Source organism: Camelus ferus, chromosome 2 (genome assembly GCF_009834535.1).
Source record: "Camelus ferus isolate YT-003-E chromosome 2, BCGSAC_Cfer_1.0, whole genome shotgun sequence".
Lineage (NCBI taxonomy): Eukaryota > Metazoa > Chordata > Mammalia > Artiodactyla > Camelidae > Camelus > Camelus ferus.
Window position 1 is genome coordinate 36322350 of NC_045697.1, and position 18221 is coordinate 36340570.

Sequence of the window (18221 nt, forward strand, 5' to 3'; positions counted from 1 at the left end):
GGCAAAAAATGTGTCTTTTTTTAATGCCTTTTTCAATGAGCCACTGTGAATAAATCCCCTCAACACACTTCTGTTCTAATGAGAAAGGAATAAAGATGATACTAATAGCAGCTGACATTTATAGAGGATGCTATTTATGCCAGACACACGGTTAAGTACTTTATGTGAATTATCTCATTCAAGGTTATGAACTTTTAGCATATATAGACATAAAGAGCTCTTACAAATGTACAAAAAATACTACATTTGCATTAGACTTTACAGAAACAAGAAAATAAAAATCACTCAATTCAACTGAGGTAGACTAAAGACAGTCACAAATTCTTTGTTTCTCCTCCTTTTATGAAGTCCAATTTTATCCCTTCAACTCTGGGCTGGTTAAAAGAAGTGATGTTCTGGCACCTCTGAGGCTAGGTTATTAGAATAAGCAGTGTTACAGCTTCCACCAGTCCCCTGCAACACCCTCCCAGGAAGACCGAGCCTCCACGTAAGCAGTCTGGTCACCCTGAGGCTGTCATGTGAAGAGGTCATGTGTAGGCACTGCCACTGAGCCCATCCTTCGAGCTGTTCCCCACGAGCCCAGACATGTGACTGTCGCCATCCTGGACCCCCTACTTCAGCCCCTCTCCCAGCCAAATGTCGCCAGGTCACCACACTAGCTGCCATGCAGAGTTGAAGAACTGCCCAGCTGAGCTCTGCTTGAATTCCTGCCACACAAAATGGACAGATATGATAAAATGCTTGCTCTAAACCACTAAATTTTGGGGTAATTTGCTGTGCAGCAGTACATAACTGGAAAATCCTCCACTTACTGAAAACTATAATAATCATTTTCATGTGTTTGTTTCCATTATTTCTTCTGATTTTGTCTATGTACCTAACTCCTCTTACTTTCTTCACCCTTTTGTTGTTGTTATTTAACAGGGTTGGAGTTATACTATATATGCAGTTTTGTTTTCCATATCCATAGGGATTAAACTCTTTCTGTTAGCATTGCATGATTAACATTTCCTCACCTCATTAAAATATTCTTCAATAACTTGCTTTTTAATGACTACATACTACCTTCTATCATTCTATTGTGGAACACTTAGGTTGCTCCTAATTTTTCATTATTATAAATAAAACTGCAGTGAACACCATATAAAGTAAATCATACCGGCATCTCTGACGACATTCTTAAGATTAATTACCACAAGTGAAATTACCAGGAAAGATATAACTCTTAAGGGTCTCATCATGTTGCCAAAGTGCTTCGACAAAATTCACCCTCCCAAGAGTAATGTATCTTGATGAGCATGTCACTGAACTCTACCCAACACTAAATTATCAGTTGTTAATCTTTGCTAATATGAAGTGGTAAATTGATTTTCAGCGTAGCTTGAGTTTACATTTTTTATTAACTAGGAGAAGTGAACATTTGGAGACTGAGGCTTAATGAGGTAAATAATTTCCCATAAGATCACTTGGTAAGTGTTCAGGGCAAAATTCAGATGCAGGACCATCTGATTTTAAAGCCCTTTCTCTTAACCACTAAGCTATAGTTACTATAGCTGGTGATTTTCCCCCTTTGTGATTAATTCCATGGCTTTTTTGCTTGGAATGTTCTTCCCTATTCCCAGATAATATATATTCTTACCAATATTTTATAGTAGTTCTCTTTAGATTTTGGTTTTTAATTTATCCATTTTATACAGCAGTAACTATCCCCCACCAATTGTTCTTGTCCATTTATTAAATATTCTTCCTTTTCCCATTGGTTTGTGGTACTGCCTTTAAACACATTAAATTTATTAATATTCTATAATACTATAGCAACTACTTTTTAACTATTTTGTAGCAATACAAATTATTAGTAATCATTGTTGATGGGGAAGATAGTAATTATTACTGAATTAAAAGAGCAAATAGAAAAAAAACAAAACCTACTAGAAAATATTAACAAACATTATTAATACATAATTGACATTATATATTGATAAGTATCAATGTAGGGCTAATTAAATGAGTCTTTAAATCAACATTATTATTTTCCAGGTTTTTACTGACTATTTTTAAGAGTAACTTTATCAAATTCTTAAAAAAAATCATTTGCTGGAATTCTGAATGACATTAAATTTATAACTTGAAAGGAAATTTTTATTGAACACCTACTATGTGTCAGGTGGAAAAACAGCAGTAAACAAAACATACAGGATCCCTACCTTTAGAGAGCTGAGAAGATAAAAATAAATTAGGCAATAAGAAGACAAAGTGATCAGTACGAGATGATGGGAAGCACCCATGGAAAGGCAGCTAATTTGGACTTGAAGAATAAGGGAAGGTCTTCTGGATAAGTAGAGAAAATGATCTAGTAGAAGAAAACAGCATATGCAATGACACAGAAGCCAGTGAAATAGATTTGCATGCATATTAAGATCACCGTGGCTAAGTATCTCATTACAACTATCATCTCTACCACCAGAAACCAACCAACCTACAAAAACCCCTCTATCACCAATGAAATTATTTTTAACACCCCTTATACAGTTGTCAAATGATTATATTTGCTATAGGTTATCTACCCTTAATGGAAAACTGTTTCATGGATTTCCTAGCTGTTAAGGATGTCTTGGATCATCTCATGTCTTTTTACTACCTTGTCTTCCTGAGGGACAAGACGGAACATGCAGCTGCCAGAATGGAAATGTGGCTAGTCCGGGTGGCTTCTGCGAGCATCTCTTCTGGCCTCTTTGTTGAGTCTGAGCATTCCCTGTCCCTCAATAATAAAGATCATTCCTCCTACCATTCAATAATTTTGCATAAAAGAGCACCAAATGTAATTTCAGCTGCAGAAAGATGGCAAAATTAAGTACAGTTTGAGAAAAGAGCACTATTTATGAGAGACACAAACATAAAACTTCAAATAAAGAGGTTTAAAATACAGCAAATAGTCCATTGCCTTAATTATGTTTCCCCTCAAAGCTAATAGTAAAATTTGTCTGTGTGTGCAATGTTTAGAAAGAAATCTAGGCCTTGAGTAGACTCACACAGTTTATTCAAATCTGGAGAGAGGATTTGCCATAGAGGGATTCTTACACAGGTGACTGCTAAAGTCCTTCCCAGCAATGAGAATCTAAGGATGGTACGTACAAAGATGGCTGAGGTTTCTGTAGTAAATGAAGGCAACAATACAAAGTCTTTGCAAGAAGTCAAAAACTGCTTGTTGTTTGGATTGAACCTCACTACACTAGAACATTCCAGGCTTTGGAGCTCACTCTAGGGAGCCTAACCCCTCTATTCCTGTGTGTTGCGTTACTTATCAATCCTGATGTATGACTGAAAAGTGACAAATAAAATGAATTTGACGTCTTGAAGGGGCTTGCCCCTTGGAAAAAATACAAGGTGTATTACTTATTCATAAAGCAAAAACAGACTGATTTCCACAAAAAATAAAAAATCACGAGCCTGACTTTGTTTACATTTTCCAATAAATTGATGTACAGATGATTTTCTCATAAATAGGCAGACTTTCACATCCTACATTAGATATGTAGTTTGACAACAACACTTATTGATTTTCAACAAAGCCTTCTGAAGTAGTGAAGCACAATTCCTGGAAGCACAGACTTTGGGGTTGGGCAGAGTCAGGAGAGAATCTAGGCTCCACCACTTACAGTCACCTCAGCCTGAGACTTCTCCAAGCTTCTGTTTCCTCATCTATAAAACAATTACTAGGATTGTAAGACTTGAATGAGACAATGCATGTAAACCACTTAAGCCCGGTTCCTGGCACTTAGCAAAGTGGTAACGAGGATCAATTATCTTGTAACTTCAGTACAAACATCCTGCACAAACTGCAGAATGATTTCACAAAGTGAAAGGTGAAAATGGCAGTGGTTTGGCAAAAGAAAGATGATGAGTTTTTGGTAAGGTTCATAGATTTGAAAGATTAGATCAAGTTACATTAGATATGATCAGCTGTACCCTCCTCTACGAACTTTCACAACAAAAAGGAAAGTTTAGGTCCAATTAATATTCTTAAAGCTGGTTTACCTGTGACTCCTGGTTCTTTTACATGTGCATAAAAGCATGTCTATTTTCCGTGTGACCAGAAGTAGTCACCTAGACTCTTTGATCTTCCGTTGCTTCAACCATAAAATTACCTCTCTTAGGTATTTTGGTGAAAATCAATTTGAGGTAAAAATCAGATGAGAATGTTTCACTAACTGTAAGAACTACATTCACTGAACCAATATGCACTGTGAGCTTATAAACCATGTAGCTATACTCCAAGTGAAGGGGAAGCTTGGATAAGTAAGTCATGAGATGCTGGTCTGTCAGTATTGCTGTGGCTGTGGCAGGGAAGATGGATGATATGTATTAGCACGGATGCATGTAAAGGGGGCTATGGCAGACTGAAAAAGAAACCATTCAGGTGTTACGATATACATCTTTCATCAATTCAAAACTGATTTTTTAAAAACCCTTCTTAAAATCTAATAGGATGCTTCACACCCAAAAGATGATCAAAATCTGTGCTGACTGCACTTAACTCTACTCATTATACAGTGTAAGCTGCATAATAGGAGAGACCTTGTTTTACCTGTTTGCTGATGCAGCCTCAATGCCAAACAATGGTGTCTGGTGTCTAGTAGGTGTTCGATAAATATTTGTTGGTAGAGTAGATGGATTTTATGTTTTGGCTACATGAGAAATAATCTCCATTTGGAGGTAATTTTATTAGCACCTCTACAAAAGCAAAATATTTTCGCTTCTAAACTTTGGTCTTTATTTTCCTTTTTTATTTCCCCCTCTCTATTCTTTTGTTAAGCTAAGCAGGAACACACCGAATTAGTTGTTTCCCCAGTCAGTATATAAATTATTCATAAGGAGGATTTAAATCAGGAGGGTGCCATTAGAAACTATTCTAGTCAGTTGAGAGAAGAGTGCTGATTGCTTATGCCTTGGTTAGTGTATTTATCACATTTAAATATGCAGCTTTCCTCTAAAGAGTTTATTTATGGGATTACTGGTAATGTATCTTTTTCTTTTCTTTTGTTCATTTAGACTATAATCTTAAAAAGGAGCAAAAGAAAAAATCCATCAAACAAAGGTTACCTTAAAAATTAATTAACTAAAAATGTTACATATATTAAAGTTTCATACAGTTGTCTTCCTTCTACTCCCAAAATACCTTGATGTACTATACATGTATAAATGTTATAATATTTTAATATTTTATAATGTTTTTCTACCAAAACTAAATTAAAGTTAGAAAGTATGGGTATCAAGTATTTAACAAGACAGATGAAAAATTCTGTATTTTTCAGTGAGAGTCAACAACCAGGAATGCCAAATCCAAATTTTTACAATTTCATTTCCTCATTTTTTTCTATTTAAAAATTATGAATCCAAAATGTTGCAAGGAAAACAAACTTCAAACACATACTAATATATCAAACAAAACAGCCACACTAAACAAAACAACTCACTTTAAAAAAAAAAGGATTATACCAACTCTACATGGACCAAGTACAAAAAGGAATCTTTTTTACTCTGTTGTCAAAGCACAATAGATTTTTTTTTTTAATCACATGAGCAGATAATAACAAAAATAGCTCCACCTGGCAGAGTGGTAATCTATCCATTTTTAACACATTTTGTCCCCTGGAAAAGGCTTCTGGCAATTCTGTTTTGCTTATTTGCTACTTTTTTAAGAGCTCAAAATCAGGAGATTAGAAAGAAGTAAGAAAAGTGTTCCTGTATACTGTGTTAGGGAAGATTCCTGTTAAAAACCTATGGTACAACACATATGTAATGGCCCGGATGTGGATTTTTTTCTGCACAGATATAAAATGACATCAATTCCTACAGAAGCAGTATTTCCATAATGTTTGTAAAGTGACTCTGCAACACCACCCTGCAGGTTATAAGCTAGTGCTGCCCTTCCTGGCAAACACTGAGGACAGAGAGCATGGAGGAGCACCACATACAGGACTCCCACTAAGGGACGTCTGTTTTAGGAGATTCGCATCATTCACACACATCACTTCAAGCGCCAACACCTTCTGGAGAACAAGGGACAGACAGACTGGCCCGCTTCCACTCAGCACTCTTCCACTTCTGCTTTGAGCCCATCACCTCAGAAGTAAAGATGGGAGCAGCAGAGCAGGTACCAAGGCACAGACCTTCAGTCAAGGTGCTCGGGTAAACCAGGCTTGGCCAAATCCTCACGCTATCCCTCGCCAGCAAGAAACCTGAGATCCTGAACAAAGATTTCTCCTACGTTTTGAGGACTAGCAGTCCTCTCCTACCCACCCCCTAAAAAACCCTCAATAAATAATTCATCCTATCTAGCTCTTTGAGAGTGGTAAAAATAGAAAACAGGTGAAATCCACACCCAGGCCCAAGCCTACTGTCTAGTCCCAGGTGCTCAGTAATGTCAAGCCAGCCTGCAGCACCCTCGGAGCCCTAGTCAGAAGTGAAGCGGTGGGGCCCTCTAGTCAGCCAGCCGCCTAGGCATGCGCTTCCTTCAGAGAGACCCGCCATTAAGTTGCACCCAACACACCCTGAAAATGGGTATAAGCAAGACTTGGTTTCTCCAAGACTAACATTATAAAAAGAAAACATCAATCTAAAAGAAATGAAACAAATTCTATTTACAAACCAAAAACACATTCATGGACACAGAAAACAAACTATAGTTACCAAGTGGGAAAGGGCAAGGGAGGGATAAATTAGGAGTTGGGGATTAACAGATACACATCACTATGTATAAAATAAATAAACAACAAGGACCTACTGTATAGCACAGATAACGATATTCAGTTTCTTGTAATAACATATAATGGAAAAAATCTGAAAAGAAAAAATATGTATGTATACATATAACTGAATTGATTTGCTGTACACCCAAAACTAACATTGTAAATCAACAACAGTTCAATTAAAAAATTAAGTTAAAAAAAAGAACAAGTATGCAGAAAAAAGAAAACATCGATTAGACAGTGTTATTGCCTTACATTCTTAAAAACCCTTAAAAAAGAAAAACAGAATCTAAGCAGCCGTTGGGGTGGCCAGCATAGTACAAACAGTGAGACGGAGTGGTTCAGGATGGAGACTCAGTCACTGCAGGGAAGCACAAACCATTATTATTACCCTTTTGGTCAAGCAAACTGGGATGGTTGTACCCTTCCTGTTTTTCACAAAGCGAAGACACACCCAGATGTGCCTTTGGCCACTGGCATAAAGTCTGTATTTGAAACTTTTTTGGTAGACCCACAAAACGCTCAGAACCAAAATTGTTAGCCTTGAATTACTCTGCTAGATTACTAGCTCTAGTTTCCAGCTGGAATAATATATGATATCACTGCTTCTCAAGCTAACTCAGTTTAAAAGGAATAGTTTACTTAGCCTATATATTCGATTCTTTACTTTCTAATCAGATGCTTGGCTCGAATTCACCTAACTCCAAAACCTGGCAATGTGCCCTCCCTGGGCAAAAGAATAAGAAGTTCACGGGTGGTTTTTGGTTTGGTTTTTTTTTTTTTCTGTTTTTCCATTTGTCTCTCTCTTTTATTATTCAAAAACACAATACCTTAATGTGATAGGGGAGACGAACAACATTAAAATAAAATACTCTGCAAGAGAAAAGTCAAATCGAGATGCTATATCCTTATGGAGAAACGTGTGAGTCTCATAAGGTTTCAATAAGAGGCTTGCTCAAGAGCAAAACTCAAGATGAAAACCTAACCTGGATGCCAAATTTATAGATATATCAATGAAAAACAGACTAGTGGGAAACACGTTTAAAAGCTCTCAGTACTCACAGGGAAAGTTACCAGCTTAAATGCAGATAAATGGAAATCTGCATCAGTGGGTTATACAGACCCTGCTGTGTTTTGAAAATTTTTTTATCCTAATGCCTGAGAACGAGCATGGGTAGGGTATGAGAAGAAAGTGGCCAACAGCCATTTTGATGCCTTGCCCCAGGACAAATATCACCGCAATACACAGCAGTGAAGGGCACGCCTTCAGTATCAGACACATCCGGGTATTAACCTGCCCCTGACACTTACCAGCGGTAGGACCAAGGTCAAGTTTGTAACTTGTCCAACTTCTGCTATACAGTCCTCAAGGCTGAATCAGCAGTTCAAAAAATTTACTTATAAATTGGATTTTTATAAATTTATTTATATACTGGATGAAAATCTAGGACTTACTTTTCTCATAGAGGTAATACTATAAACACAGTACTTAGGTACTTGGATCAGCCTAGGAAATCCTGCTTGGTCCTGTAGCCCTGAAAATGGCACAGATGGTACTAATGTGCTGATATCTAATCTACATGACAGAATAAACTGTACTCACATCCAAATAACCATATATTTTTTGGTTTTATAACTTCACTATCTGGCAGGCAGTATGTGTTCAATAGATGGTTATTATATGAAATGGAACAGAATATTTTCTCTTGGAAAAGGTGTTTTAGCTTTTTCCCTCCACTGTTGGGAACTGACACCTCTCTTGGCAAAGAAGTAGAGGGCAGAGGTTTCCCTGGAGAAGGGAGAAAGTGATGAAGAGATGATTTATATTTTTGAGGATTAGTAAAGTTTATTCTACCTACAGGTGAGACAGTGCCTCCCAAGTGTTCTGAATTGTTGGGGGAGGTGGGTAAGAGGTCTTTTGAATTAATAAAAGAGTCTAATCACATGAGCCCCTGAAGAACCTACATGTTAGGCTGCTCAGGTCTCTTTAATTCCAAATGTCCTTCATCTGGGACTTTTTTCCATAAATTTCTGTGGAAAAAATTTTAAATCTCTAATAATTTAGTGTTGCATTAAAATAAGTTAAATCTCATACACTGTTTCCAAATATCTATATCTATATATTTCCAGAATCTAGTGATGTTGAAGAGCCCAAGCATCCAGACCCTCCATATTTTGATCACTTCTCCATGAGATCACAAATGATCAGAATTACAAGACTCACAGCACAAACTTCTGTGATGAAAACTGCAGTTAAAAGATAACCATGTTAATTAGAATGTTTGGCTGTGATCACAGAGACTCAAAATTATAGTGGCTTAAACAAGAAGGGAATGCATTTCTCATTCACATAAGGACCAGGTCGGTGGTCCAGGGCTGATACAGTGTTTACACTGCCCTCAGTGAACTAACTATGGCTCTTCCATCTTTCCGGGCAAACATCTTCAACACAAAGCCTCCTCTCATAATTCAAGTCAGTCACTCCCGCCCCTGCCATCCAGGCCGCATTTCAGCACACAGAAAGGGGGAAAGGAAAGGCATGTATCCTGTATTTTAACTGCACAGCCTGAAAGTGGCCCACATGACGTCTACTCATGTCTCATTCACCACGCCCTGGTCACATCTAGCTGTAAGGCTAATTGTGAATCACAGTCATTATTTTGGGTGACCACGTGCTTCATAAATAGGTGACAATAGGTGGTGAGAACACTAACAAGCTTCTGCCCTGAAGGCCATTAACAAGACATCCTTTTAGACTCAGATAAACCACTCAAATATTTATCCTTTTATTGCAGGTGCCAATTGGTGGGAAGTAAACTCCATGTTTATAACAAACCTCTCAAATTCCCACAGGCAGGCAGTAAAGCCTGCTATTGTAGGTGCGAAGATGAAGATTCTGTATTCTGGGACATACTTGTGAATAAGGTCAATAAGGTCCCCAGTTTCAACTGTCCTGTAATCTAGTAGAAGGAGACAATGACCATGCAAACAAAACACCGTCAGCAAATGAGAAGCAAATATAAAACAACGTGATGCAGAAAGCTACTCAGGGAAGGCTTCCCGGAGGAGATGGTATTTAAGCTTTGATCTAACCAGCCATGAGAAGAGCTGGAAAAGAACATTCTAATAAAAGGGACTAGCAAATGTTAAAGCCCCAAGGTTCCCTATTTGTCAGAATCAAAGTTGCTTTAGTTCTAATTTTCCTTATTTAGGCCTGCTACACATGGAAAAGGAGGGGAGGGGGGGGGAGAGAGAGAGAGAGAGAGAGAGAGAGGGTGTATGTGTGTGTTCATGTGCACGCATCCTTGGGAAGGGGAGAGCCGTAACACTACTACTGGAATTAATACTTAGCAGCTAAGGATAATGTGGAACACTCCAAAGCCAAGAAGAAAGTGGACCTGGGGCCATCTATAGAGAAAAGAGGATGAAGTGAATGCTTAGAGGAGTTGAGAGACAGTACAGTCTTTGTATTCAAAAATTATTTTTCTTCACTTGATCTAAACAATACCTCTGAGTGTACATATTTCTGGAAAAAAGTTAACTAATCTCAGGTATACTGTTCTAACTAAGTTTTAGTTCAAAATGAGAAATCAGCAGTTGTAAATAAAATGGCTCACATATTTTTAATCAAAATGAGTTATATACAAAACAGGTAAGAAATAAGCAAATTTAATAATTAAATGTTTGTACACTACTATTGTAACTTAGTATTATATTTTAAATATTACACAACTTATTTTTCTCTATAGGGACCCAAACTATGCCAACACATTCTTGAGCTGTCAGGAATCCACTAATAAAAATCTTAAGACTTCATAGCACCAGTCTGAGGTCATCACCAAAGCATCTATCCCTTGGTCCTGGAGGAGATTAGGGGAAAGTTGGGTATTACTTAAATAATCAAGATATACTCACAGCATAGTCCACTAGTCACAAAAAAAAGACCACTAGTCACCTAAAAAAAAGACCACCTCTTATGAAAGGTGCTACAGTGAGATGAATATCCCAAGTGACAAATCTTTTGTCATATGCACGGCCATCAAAGGCAACCTGCCACTCATATGCTTCTATTTTAACACAATGGCTTTGCCAGCGCACTGGTCAGGAAGATACCAAGTCAGACCCAAGATCTAGGGAAATTTTCATCCACTTCCTACCTTCAAAATCCCATTTCATTGACTCTAAGACACCACTGATTATAACATGTACCATTATTTTATGTATCCCAGCAAGAAAAATAATACTGCAATTAAATCATGAAATGCCATCAATTCTGAGATGTATCCCAATTTCAGAAATGTGAAAATGTGAAAGATGGACACCTTAGAATCAATAAGAAATGGTGGTGTTCTTCAAGCCAAATCTGTCCCTTTTGTTTTCAGAATGGAAAATAACTTTCACTACTTTTAGCTCAATCATTAAAAAAGAAAGTTTTCCTCTGTATTATGTTCATTCCTATCTCTCTTTGTATACAAGTCCTTAATACACATGTCAAAAGAGGTAACTGATGAGTCCCCATTTAACCTTTTTCCAGTAATATTCAAGGCATCTCATTCAAAACAAGCTGCTACCAGCTCGCTTTAAAGAATAAGAAGAGGGGAGAAAGAAGAGGCTGCCGGCCAATGAGGGCAGATTCTGACTCGGAAAGAGCAGGGTACCACGGAGCTCTACATTCGCAGGCCCCTCCCAAGAGGAGAAAAGACAAGAGTTGAGCCCATTCATCGGTTCTGAACTTGCCAACCAAATAAACACCCCTATCCTTAAGACAAGAGGGAATAAAGGGTCAGGGAGAGAACAAGAGTGTGCTTAGGAAACCCCTCCTCCTGGGAATCAGGAGTAGGGGAAAGCTGTCCCCCTCTAGCACTTACCTAGTAGTTATTTTGATGTAGTACTGTGAAAAACACGGTGACATAATAAGAAACATGTATTTGGTCTCTGCCCCCAGTTCCTGGCACAGAGCTCCTAAAACCTTTACAATTTCCTGAGCAATAAGGGTGCCAGGAGCAGCTTTTGTTCTGATATTTGGTCTTTGCCCCTGGTATATAGAACTCCTAAATCCCTTGTAATTTCCTACATGATAGGAGCATCTTTTGCTCCAATGAAATTCACACTTGGTGGGTCCCTGGGTAGCTCCTGGATGGGGGCTGGTCATCAGAAAGACCAAGCCATGAGTAGAAGCTTGGAACTTTCAGTCTCATCCCCCTTCTCCATCTTCCTGGGAGGGGAGAAGGCTAGAGATTGAGTTAATAATTAATCATGCCTACATTATGAAGTCTCCATAAAAATTCCTAAAGTATAGAGTTTAGAGAGTTTTTGGTTGGTAAACACATCAATGTCCTGGGAGAAAGGCACACCCCAACTCCATGGGGACAGAAGCTCCTGCTCTTGGGATCCTTTTAGACTTCACACTATGCACCTCTTAATCTGGCTGTTCATTTGCAAAATTTGTAATTTCATTTATAATAAACTGGTAAACTTAAATGTTTCCCTGAGTATTGTGAGCCATTATAGAAAATTATGGGACCCAAGAAGGGGGTCATAGGAACCCTGATTTACAGCCACCTGGTCAGAAGTAGGAGAGCTCAGGCTTGCAACTATGTCCAAAGTTGGGGGTAATCTTGTGGGACTGAGCCCATTACTGTGAGGTCTGTGCTAACTGCATTTAGTTAGTGTCATGATTGAATTGTAGGACACACAGTAGAGAGTTGGACGATTGCTTGGTGTGGGAAAAACCTCTATGCATTTGGTGTCAGAAGTGTTAAGAGTAGAGTATCAAAGAAATCAGAGGTGTTTTTTCAAACATGCTTCACAATTTTCCCTCTCAGGAAAAATCCTAAGAAAAATCTTCCTAATCTGTAAACAACACTCAGGTCTGACCGTAGGGAATCACCTTTTTCTGCCTCTCCCCTCACTCTTCATCCAAATGATATCACCAACACTTTTGCAAGTGACAAATCAGGACCTCCCAGGATGCCGGTGAAGTCAGGAACGGACCTAAATGGGTCGTCACATTTCCAAGCCTAGCCATCTAGCTTGGGACCTAACAGACTCACTAGAGGACCGAGAAGGTAAAACCTAAATTTGTCACGGCACAAGCAGACATACTGTTATTTAGGTTAGCTAAACTTGATCTGTTATTGAAAAGATATTTTGAAATTTATTATCTCACAAAGAAAATGAATTCTACCTATTAAAAGCTACTTTGGCAACTAATAAAACACTATACCTACTCTTCATTGCAAAGACAGATAAAATTTAAAACGAATGCAATGTTTACCTGGGAAATCTTAAGTGGCTTTATAAGTCATTTATATTTTATTTAAAAGTCATTTTCAAGTTGGATTTTTTAATTTAGAAATGTAAATTCTACCTAAATAAATAACTGGAGAGAGATAATACATATATATTTATAAAGTACGTTTTTTAGAAAGTATAAACACAGCTGCTTCTTCTACTGCGCAGTTTACTATCATTTTATGACCACAATAAATTATGGTCAATAAAAGATTTTCTTTGTGACAATTAGCATAAAAACATCAGATATACATTGTAGAAACAATGGGGTTTAAAGAAAAATACTGTTAAACATTATCACACAGTAAGTAAAAAAGACAGAAAAATTTTTCTAAGTAACAGTTTCATTCATCCTTAATAAATTTTAATTTAGAAAAACAAATTCTAGGTAAGAATATATTAAAAGCATTACTTGCAGAAAATAAACTGGCATTTGACATAGTTATGGCTCAGCTAAAAGAATAATAACTACTGTTTGTTGAGCATTAACTATATGTGGAGCACTGCACTTAGATATATGCATATAATCTCACTGAATCCTAACAATAACCCTATGAGATGGTGGGATGGTGTACAGCTCAGTGGAAGAGTGCATGCTTAGCATGCACGAGGTCCTGGGTTCAATCCTCAGTAACTACTCTAAAATAAATTTTTTTTAAACACTATGAGATAGGCATTTTCTTCCCATTTAGATAAGGAAATTATATCAAACTTTCTTGCTATGCTATAGAGGAATTCTTTACCGACTACCACCAAATTAAGTAAACCTACACTTCGATGAAAAGAAAAGCAAAGCTACTTTTATAAGTGAATATGTTCATTAATAAAATCATAAATGCATCCATGCTCACATTAAACTTCTTTTCCATATTTTATACTTGAAATGGAAACAGAATTATTTGTTAATTAGCACACATGCACTGAATGCCTAAAACACAGACTATGATGTTGGACCTTGGTGAAAAAGGAGAGAAAAAGGAGATTAGAAGATGTTTTATCCTCTTTGGCTTTTAAAAACATTCACTGTTAATAAATACTAGATTTTAAAACAATAAATAAATAAGTACTAGATTTCCCCAATAATAAGCAAAAGTTTCTCTTTTGAGAACATAATATTATCTCTCTGCCATTTTCTGGAGCCTAAGTCTCCAGAATAAGACCTAAATCTTATGAATAGTACTCAGATCTCTTGCTGACTGGTCATTAAATCGCCAGAACAACTGAGCCAAGAGATGGCAGTAAGTAGAAGGAATGCAGTAACCTGTGTTTAATTATACATTTCCAAGACCGGGTTTTCTTTCTTCACCAAGGTTGTCTATAGTGTTACTTAGATCATGAAGTCAACATTGAAGTTCAGTGATGGAGGCTGGATAGAGAGAGAGGTAGAAATGAGTCTCCAAAGAAATACACAGCTCTCAGCACTGGCTGAGATTTGCATTAGGTGGCTCTCAAGCCCTTTGGAAAAAGCCAGATGTTGTCCTCGTGCTCGAAATAAACTCAGATGGTCTACTTTGACATCAAAGTCTGTAAAACGGGCAGCTCAGTGTATATTATGACTTGTTACAATAACGAATGAGTGTATACTAGATAAAATAAGCCTGTTCATAAACAAAGAACAATTACCATGGCCAGTGTATAAGTTGGCCTATGCTAAAACAGTAACTTTAAGGACCCAGAAATGACTAAGAACACAGTGCTGGGTAGGGCAATGTGCAATTATGATAAAGGTAGGGTTTTAGTATTTTAAATATTACTTCTTGTTTTTTAATTCTTTTTCCATTTACTGAAAGAACTTTACCAAGTACCATGGTCACAATCTGAGGCAGTCTAACATGGAAGAAGTTTCCAAAAATAAATATAAGATGGCATAGAATTAATACTGTGTCAAGTTTCCTCAGAAACTTCTAGTGAGTTGAAGGCCCATCATTCTTGGGAGAAAACTGCTATGCCTTGTTTCAAAACATTTTGTGAGATTTTGGTGCTGGAGACCCACTTTACAGAATAGCAGTGGTGGGCAGCAGGGGTGAGGAGGCCATCCAGGTGGCAGGGCAGAGGGGAGGGAAGGAGGTTGCAGCAGTGGAAGTAACAACTTTAATTATTAATATCCCAAGAAGTTTCCATAGCAACATACCTGGAGAAGGAGTCTTTCAAAAGCCAGAAAGTTGTCCCACTTGGCAGCCTGCGGGTGTTTAAGGGTTTGAACGGTGGCCAGTCCAAGCTGCAGGAGCCCACAGTGATTCCCTAGAGCTTTGAGGTTGTTCTTGAAGAGTTGAATATAAGAGGTGAGTTGCCCTGGAGTGACTCTCCCTGGAAAAATATATAATTTATCAGTGTACCCTCTTCTGGGAGTGGTAAAAATGAGAAGAATGCCATAATAATACTCCTGCCTTACATCAGCACAGAACTTCAGAGCTTTCCTAAACTTTTCTAAGCTATTGTAATTCTTACAACAACATGGTGACAACAGCAACCTTGAAACTACTAACTACATTTTGCAAGCAAGAAAACAGATGTTAAGTGATCTTGCCAAGGCCATATTGCTAGTAGAGTTCATTTCAGAATTCTGCAATACCCCATAAATAAGCTCTCAAGTAAAGTCATATGAATAAACATTTGTTTAGCTCAACACGGAGTATCTCTCCAAGACATATGATGCAGCAATCTAAGAGGCAAAAAGACAAGATTTCTAATTGTGTGTGTATGTATATAAACAGGAGAAATTTGTTATGATTATAGCTAAAACTTTATCACTGTTATCTGTGGGTTCATGACAATGTTTATGAGCATAAAAGCTGGCTGTTACATGGAACAAAAATTGATAACTATGTAAGTTTAAAAAGCTAAAGCTCTAAACTGTTCTTAGAAACAATGAACAGTACATATATGTAAATTTTAATTAATTAATTAATTAAAATGGCAAAAATAATGTATGGAGAACTACGGTGGTAAAAACACTGGAAGATGAGATATCAGAAGAAAGGATTTGGTACGGGTGACATAGCACATTTACTACAATGGTCACCTAGATCTGGAGTGAGACTAGAGAATATACCAAAAAAAAAAAACCCAAAAAACAAAACAAACAAACAAAATAACACCTGTTGATGACTCACTCCTTCACAGGCTCTAAGTCCAACTTTTGCCCATAGAAGTCTTTCCAGTTAGTCACTTCCCACTCTAATGTGTCAAATTTCATTCCTGCCATTCATTAGTGCTACGTACAAAACTTCTGAACACCATAGATTCTCCCCCATGGATTAAAAGATGGCACTGAGGTCAAACATAGACGCCAGTCAAGTAAATCTCTCCTACACATCTTACTCACACCATGGGTGTGGTTCACTCTCCTGTGCCTGAAATCCAAGTTTGATTTGTTGTATCTAAGTTTGTTAATATTTGGCAATGGAACCACCTGTATTTATTTAGCACTTTCCTATTTATACAGTATAAACATGCCCTCTTCTGATTTTCATAGCAATTCTATGGGGTAGCAAATAAGTGAGAGTTTAGTGTCTCACACAGTGCTAAACGGCATTTGTCACTTAAGTAATGGTTTACTACAGGTTATATACACAAAAAATAAAGACTTTGTCACAAGAAACTCTTAAGCCTACAACATATTCTATCTTTTCATTACATATTTTGAAGAGATTAAGAATTTTGAAGTGCCTTATTACCAGCTTATCAGGGTGAGCATGTAAAGAATAAGATCAATGGGAATGATGAGCAGGGAGCTGAGTCTCACTAGTTTCTTTGGTCCCTTGGTATCATTCCCGATACTCAAAGCAGGAAGCTAATTACGTACTAATAGAAAAGAGCCTCTAAAAAACAAAAACAAAAACAAACAAACAAAAACAAAGCATAAATACAGGACAGAAATAGACTCACAGACAGAGAATACAGACTTGTGGTTACCAGGGGGTGGAGGATGGGAAGGGATAGCCTGGGATTTCAAAATTGTAGAATAGATAAACAAGATTACACTGTATAGCACAGGGAAATATACACAAAATGTTATGATAACTCACAGAGAAAAAAATGTGACAATGAGTGTGTATATGTCCATGAATGACTGAAAAATTGTGCTGAACACTGGAATTTGACACACTGTAAAATGATTATAAATCAATAAAAAATGTTAAAAAAAAAAAAAAAAAAAGAAAAGAGCCTCATTAACCCTTTCTTTGCTTGGTTTTGAGTCAGGTTGATTAACATATAATTTACATACAGTAAAATTCACCCTTTTCTGGTGTACAGTTCTATGAATTTTGACAAATGCATATATAATTCGGTAAGCACTGTCAATCAAGATATAGCCTATTTCCATCACTCCAAAAAGTTCCCCCTTTGTAATCAACTCTCTTTCCCCACTCCTAGCCCTTGGTGAACACTTATCTGCACTTATTTGTTTTCTGTCCTATAGTATTGCCTTTCCAGAATGTTCTATAAATGGAATCATATAGTACACAGCCTTTTGAGTCTTGCTTCTTTCATTTTAATATAAATACATAAGGTATTTGATGCTCACTCATGTTGCCACTTGTATTAGTAGATTGCTCCCTTTTTTAAAAATTGAAGTATAGTCAGTTACAATGTGTCAATTTCTGGTGTACAGCACAATGTCCCAGTCATATATATACATACATATATTTGTTTTCATATTCTTTTTCATTAAAGATATTGAATAGTTTCCTGTGTTATACAGAAAAAAATTGGTTTTTATCTGTTTTTATATATAGTGGTTAATATTTGTAAATCTCAAACTCCCAAATTTATCCCTTCCAATCCTCTTTCCCCAGTAACCATAAGATTGTTTAATATGTCTGCAAGTCTGTTTCTGTTTTGTAGATGAGTTCACTAATGTCCTCTTTTTTTCTTCTTTTAGATTCCACATATAAGTGATATCATATGGTATTTTTTGTTCTCTTTCTGGCTTACTTCACTTAGAATGATGATCTCTAGGTCCATCCATGTTGCTGCAAATGACATTATTTTATTCTTTTTATGGCTGAGTAGTATTCCATTATATAAATATACCATAGCTTCTTTATCCAGTCATTGTTGATGGACATTTAGGTTGCTTCCATGTCTTGGCTATTGTATACAGTGCTTCTATAAACATTGCAGTGCATGTATCTTTTCAATTTAGAGCTCCCTCTGGATATATGCCCAGGAGTG

General features: G+C 37.1%; 1 protein-coding gene across 3 annotated transcripts in view; it reads right to left on the reverse strand.

Moving 5' to 3' along the window:
• The window catches only part of SCFD2 (sec1 family domain containing 2), a 358054-nt gene that overhangs the window by 272056 nt on the left and 67777 nt on the right, over positions 1–18221 (reverse strand). For all 3 annotated transcript variants that reach the window (XM_032497377.1, XM_032497373.1, XM_032497380.1), the window contains exon 4: positions 15175–15350. In XM_032497377.1, the coding sequence (XP_032353268.1) occupies positions 15175–15350 (176 nt within the window). The remainder of the gene's footprint in view (positions 1–15174; positions 15351–18221) is intronic.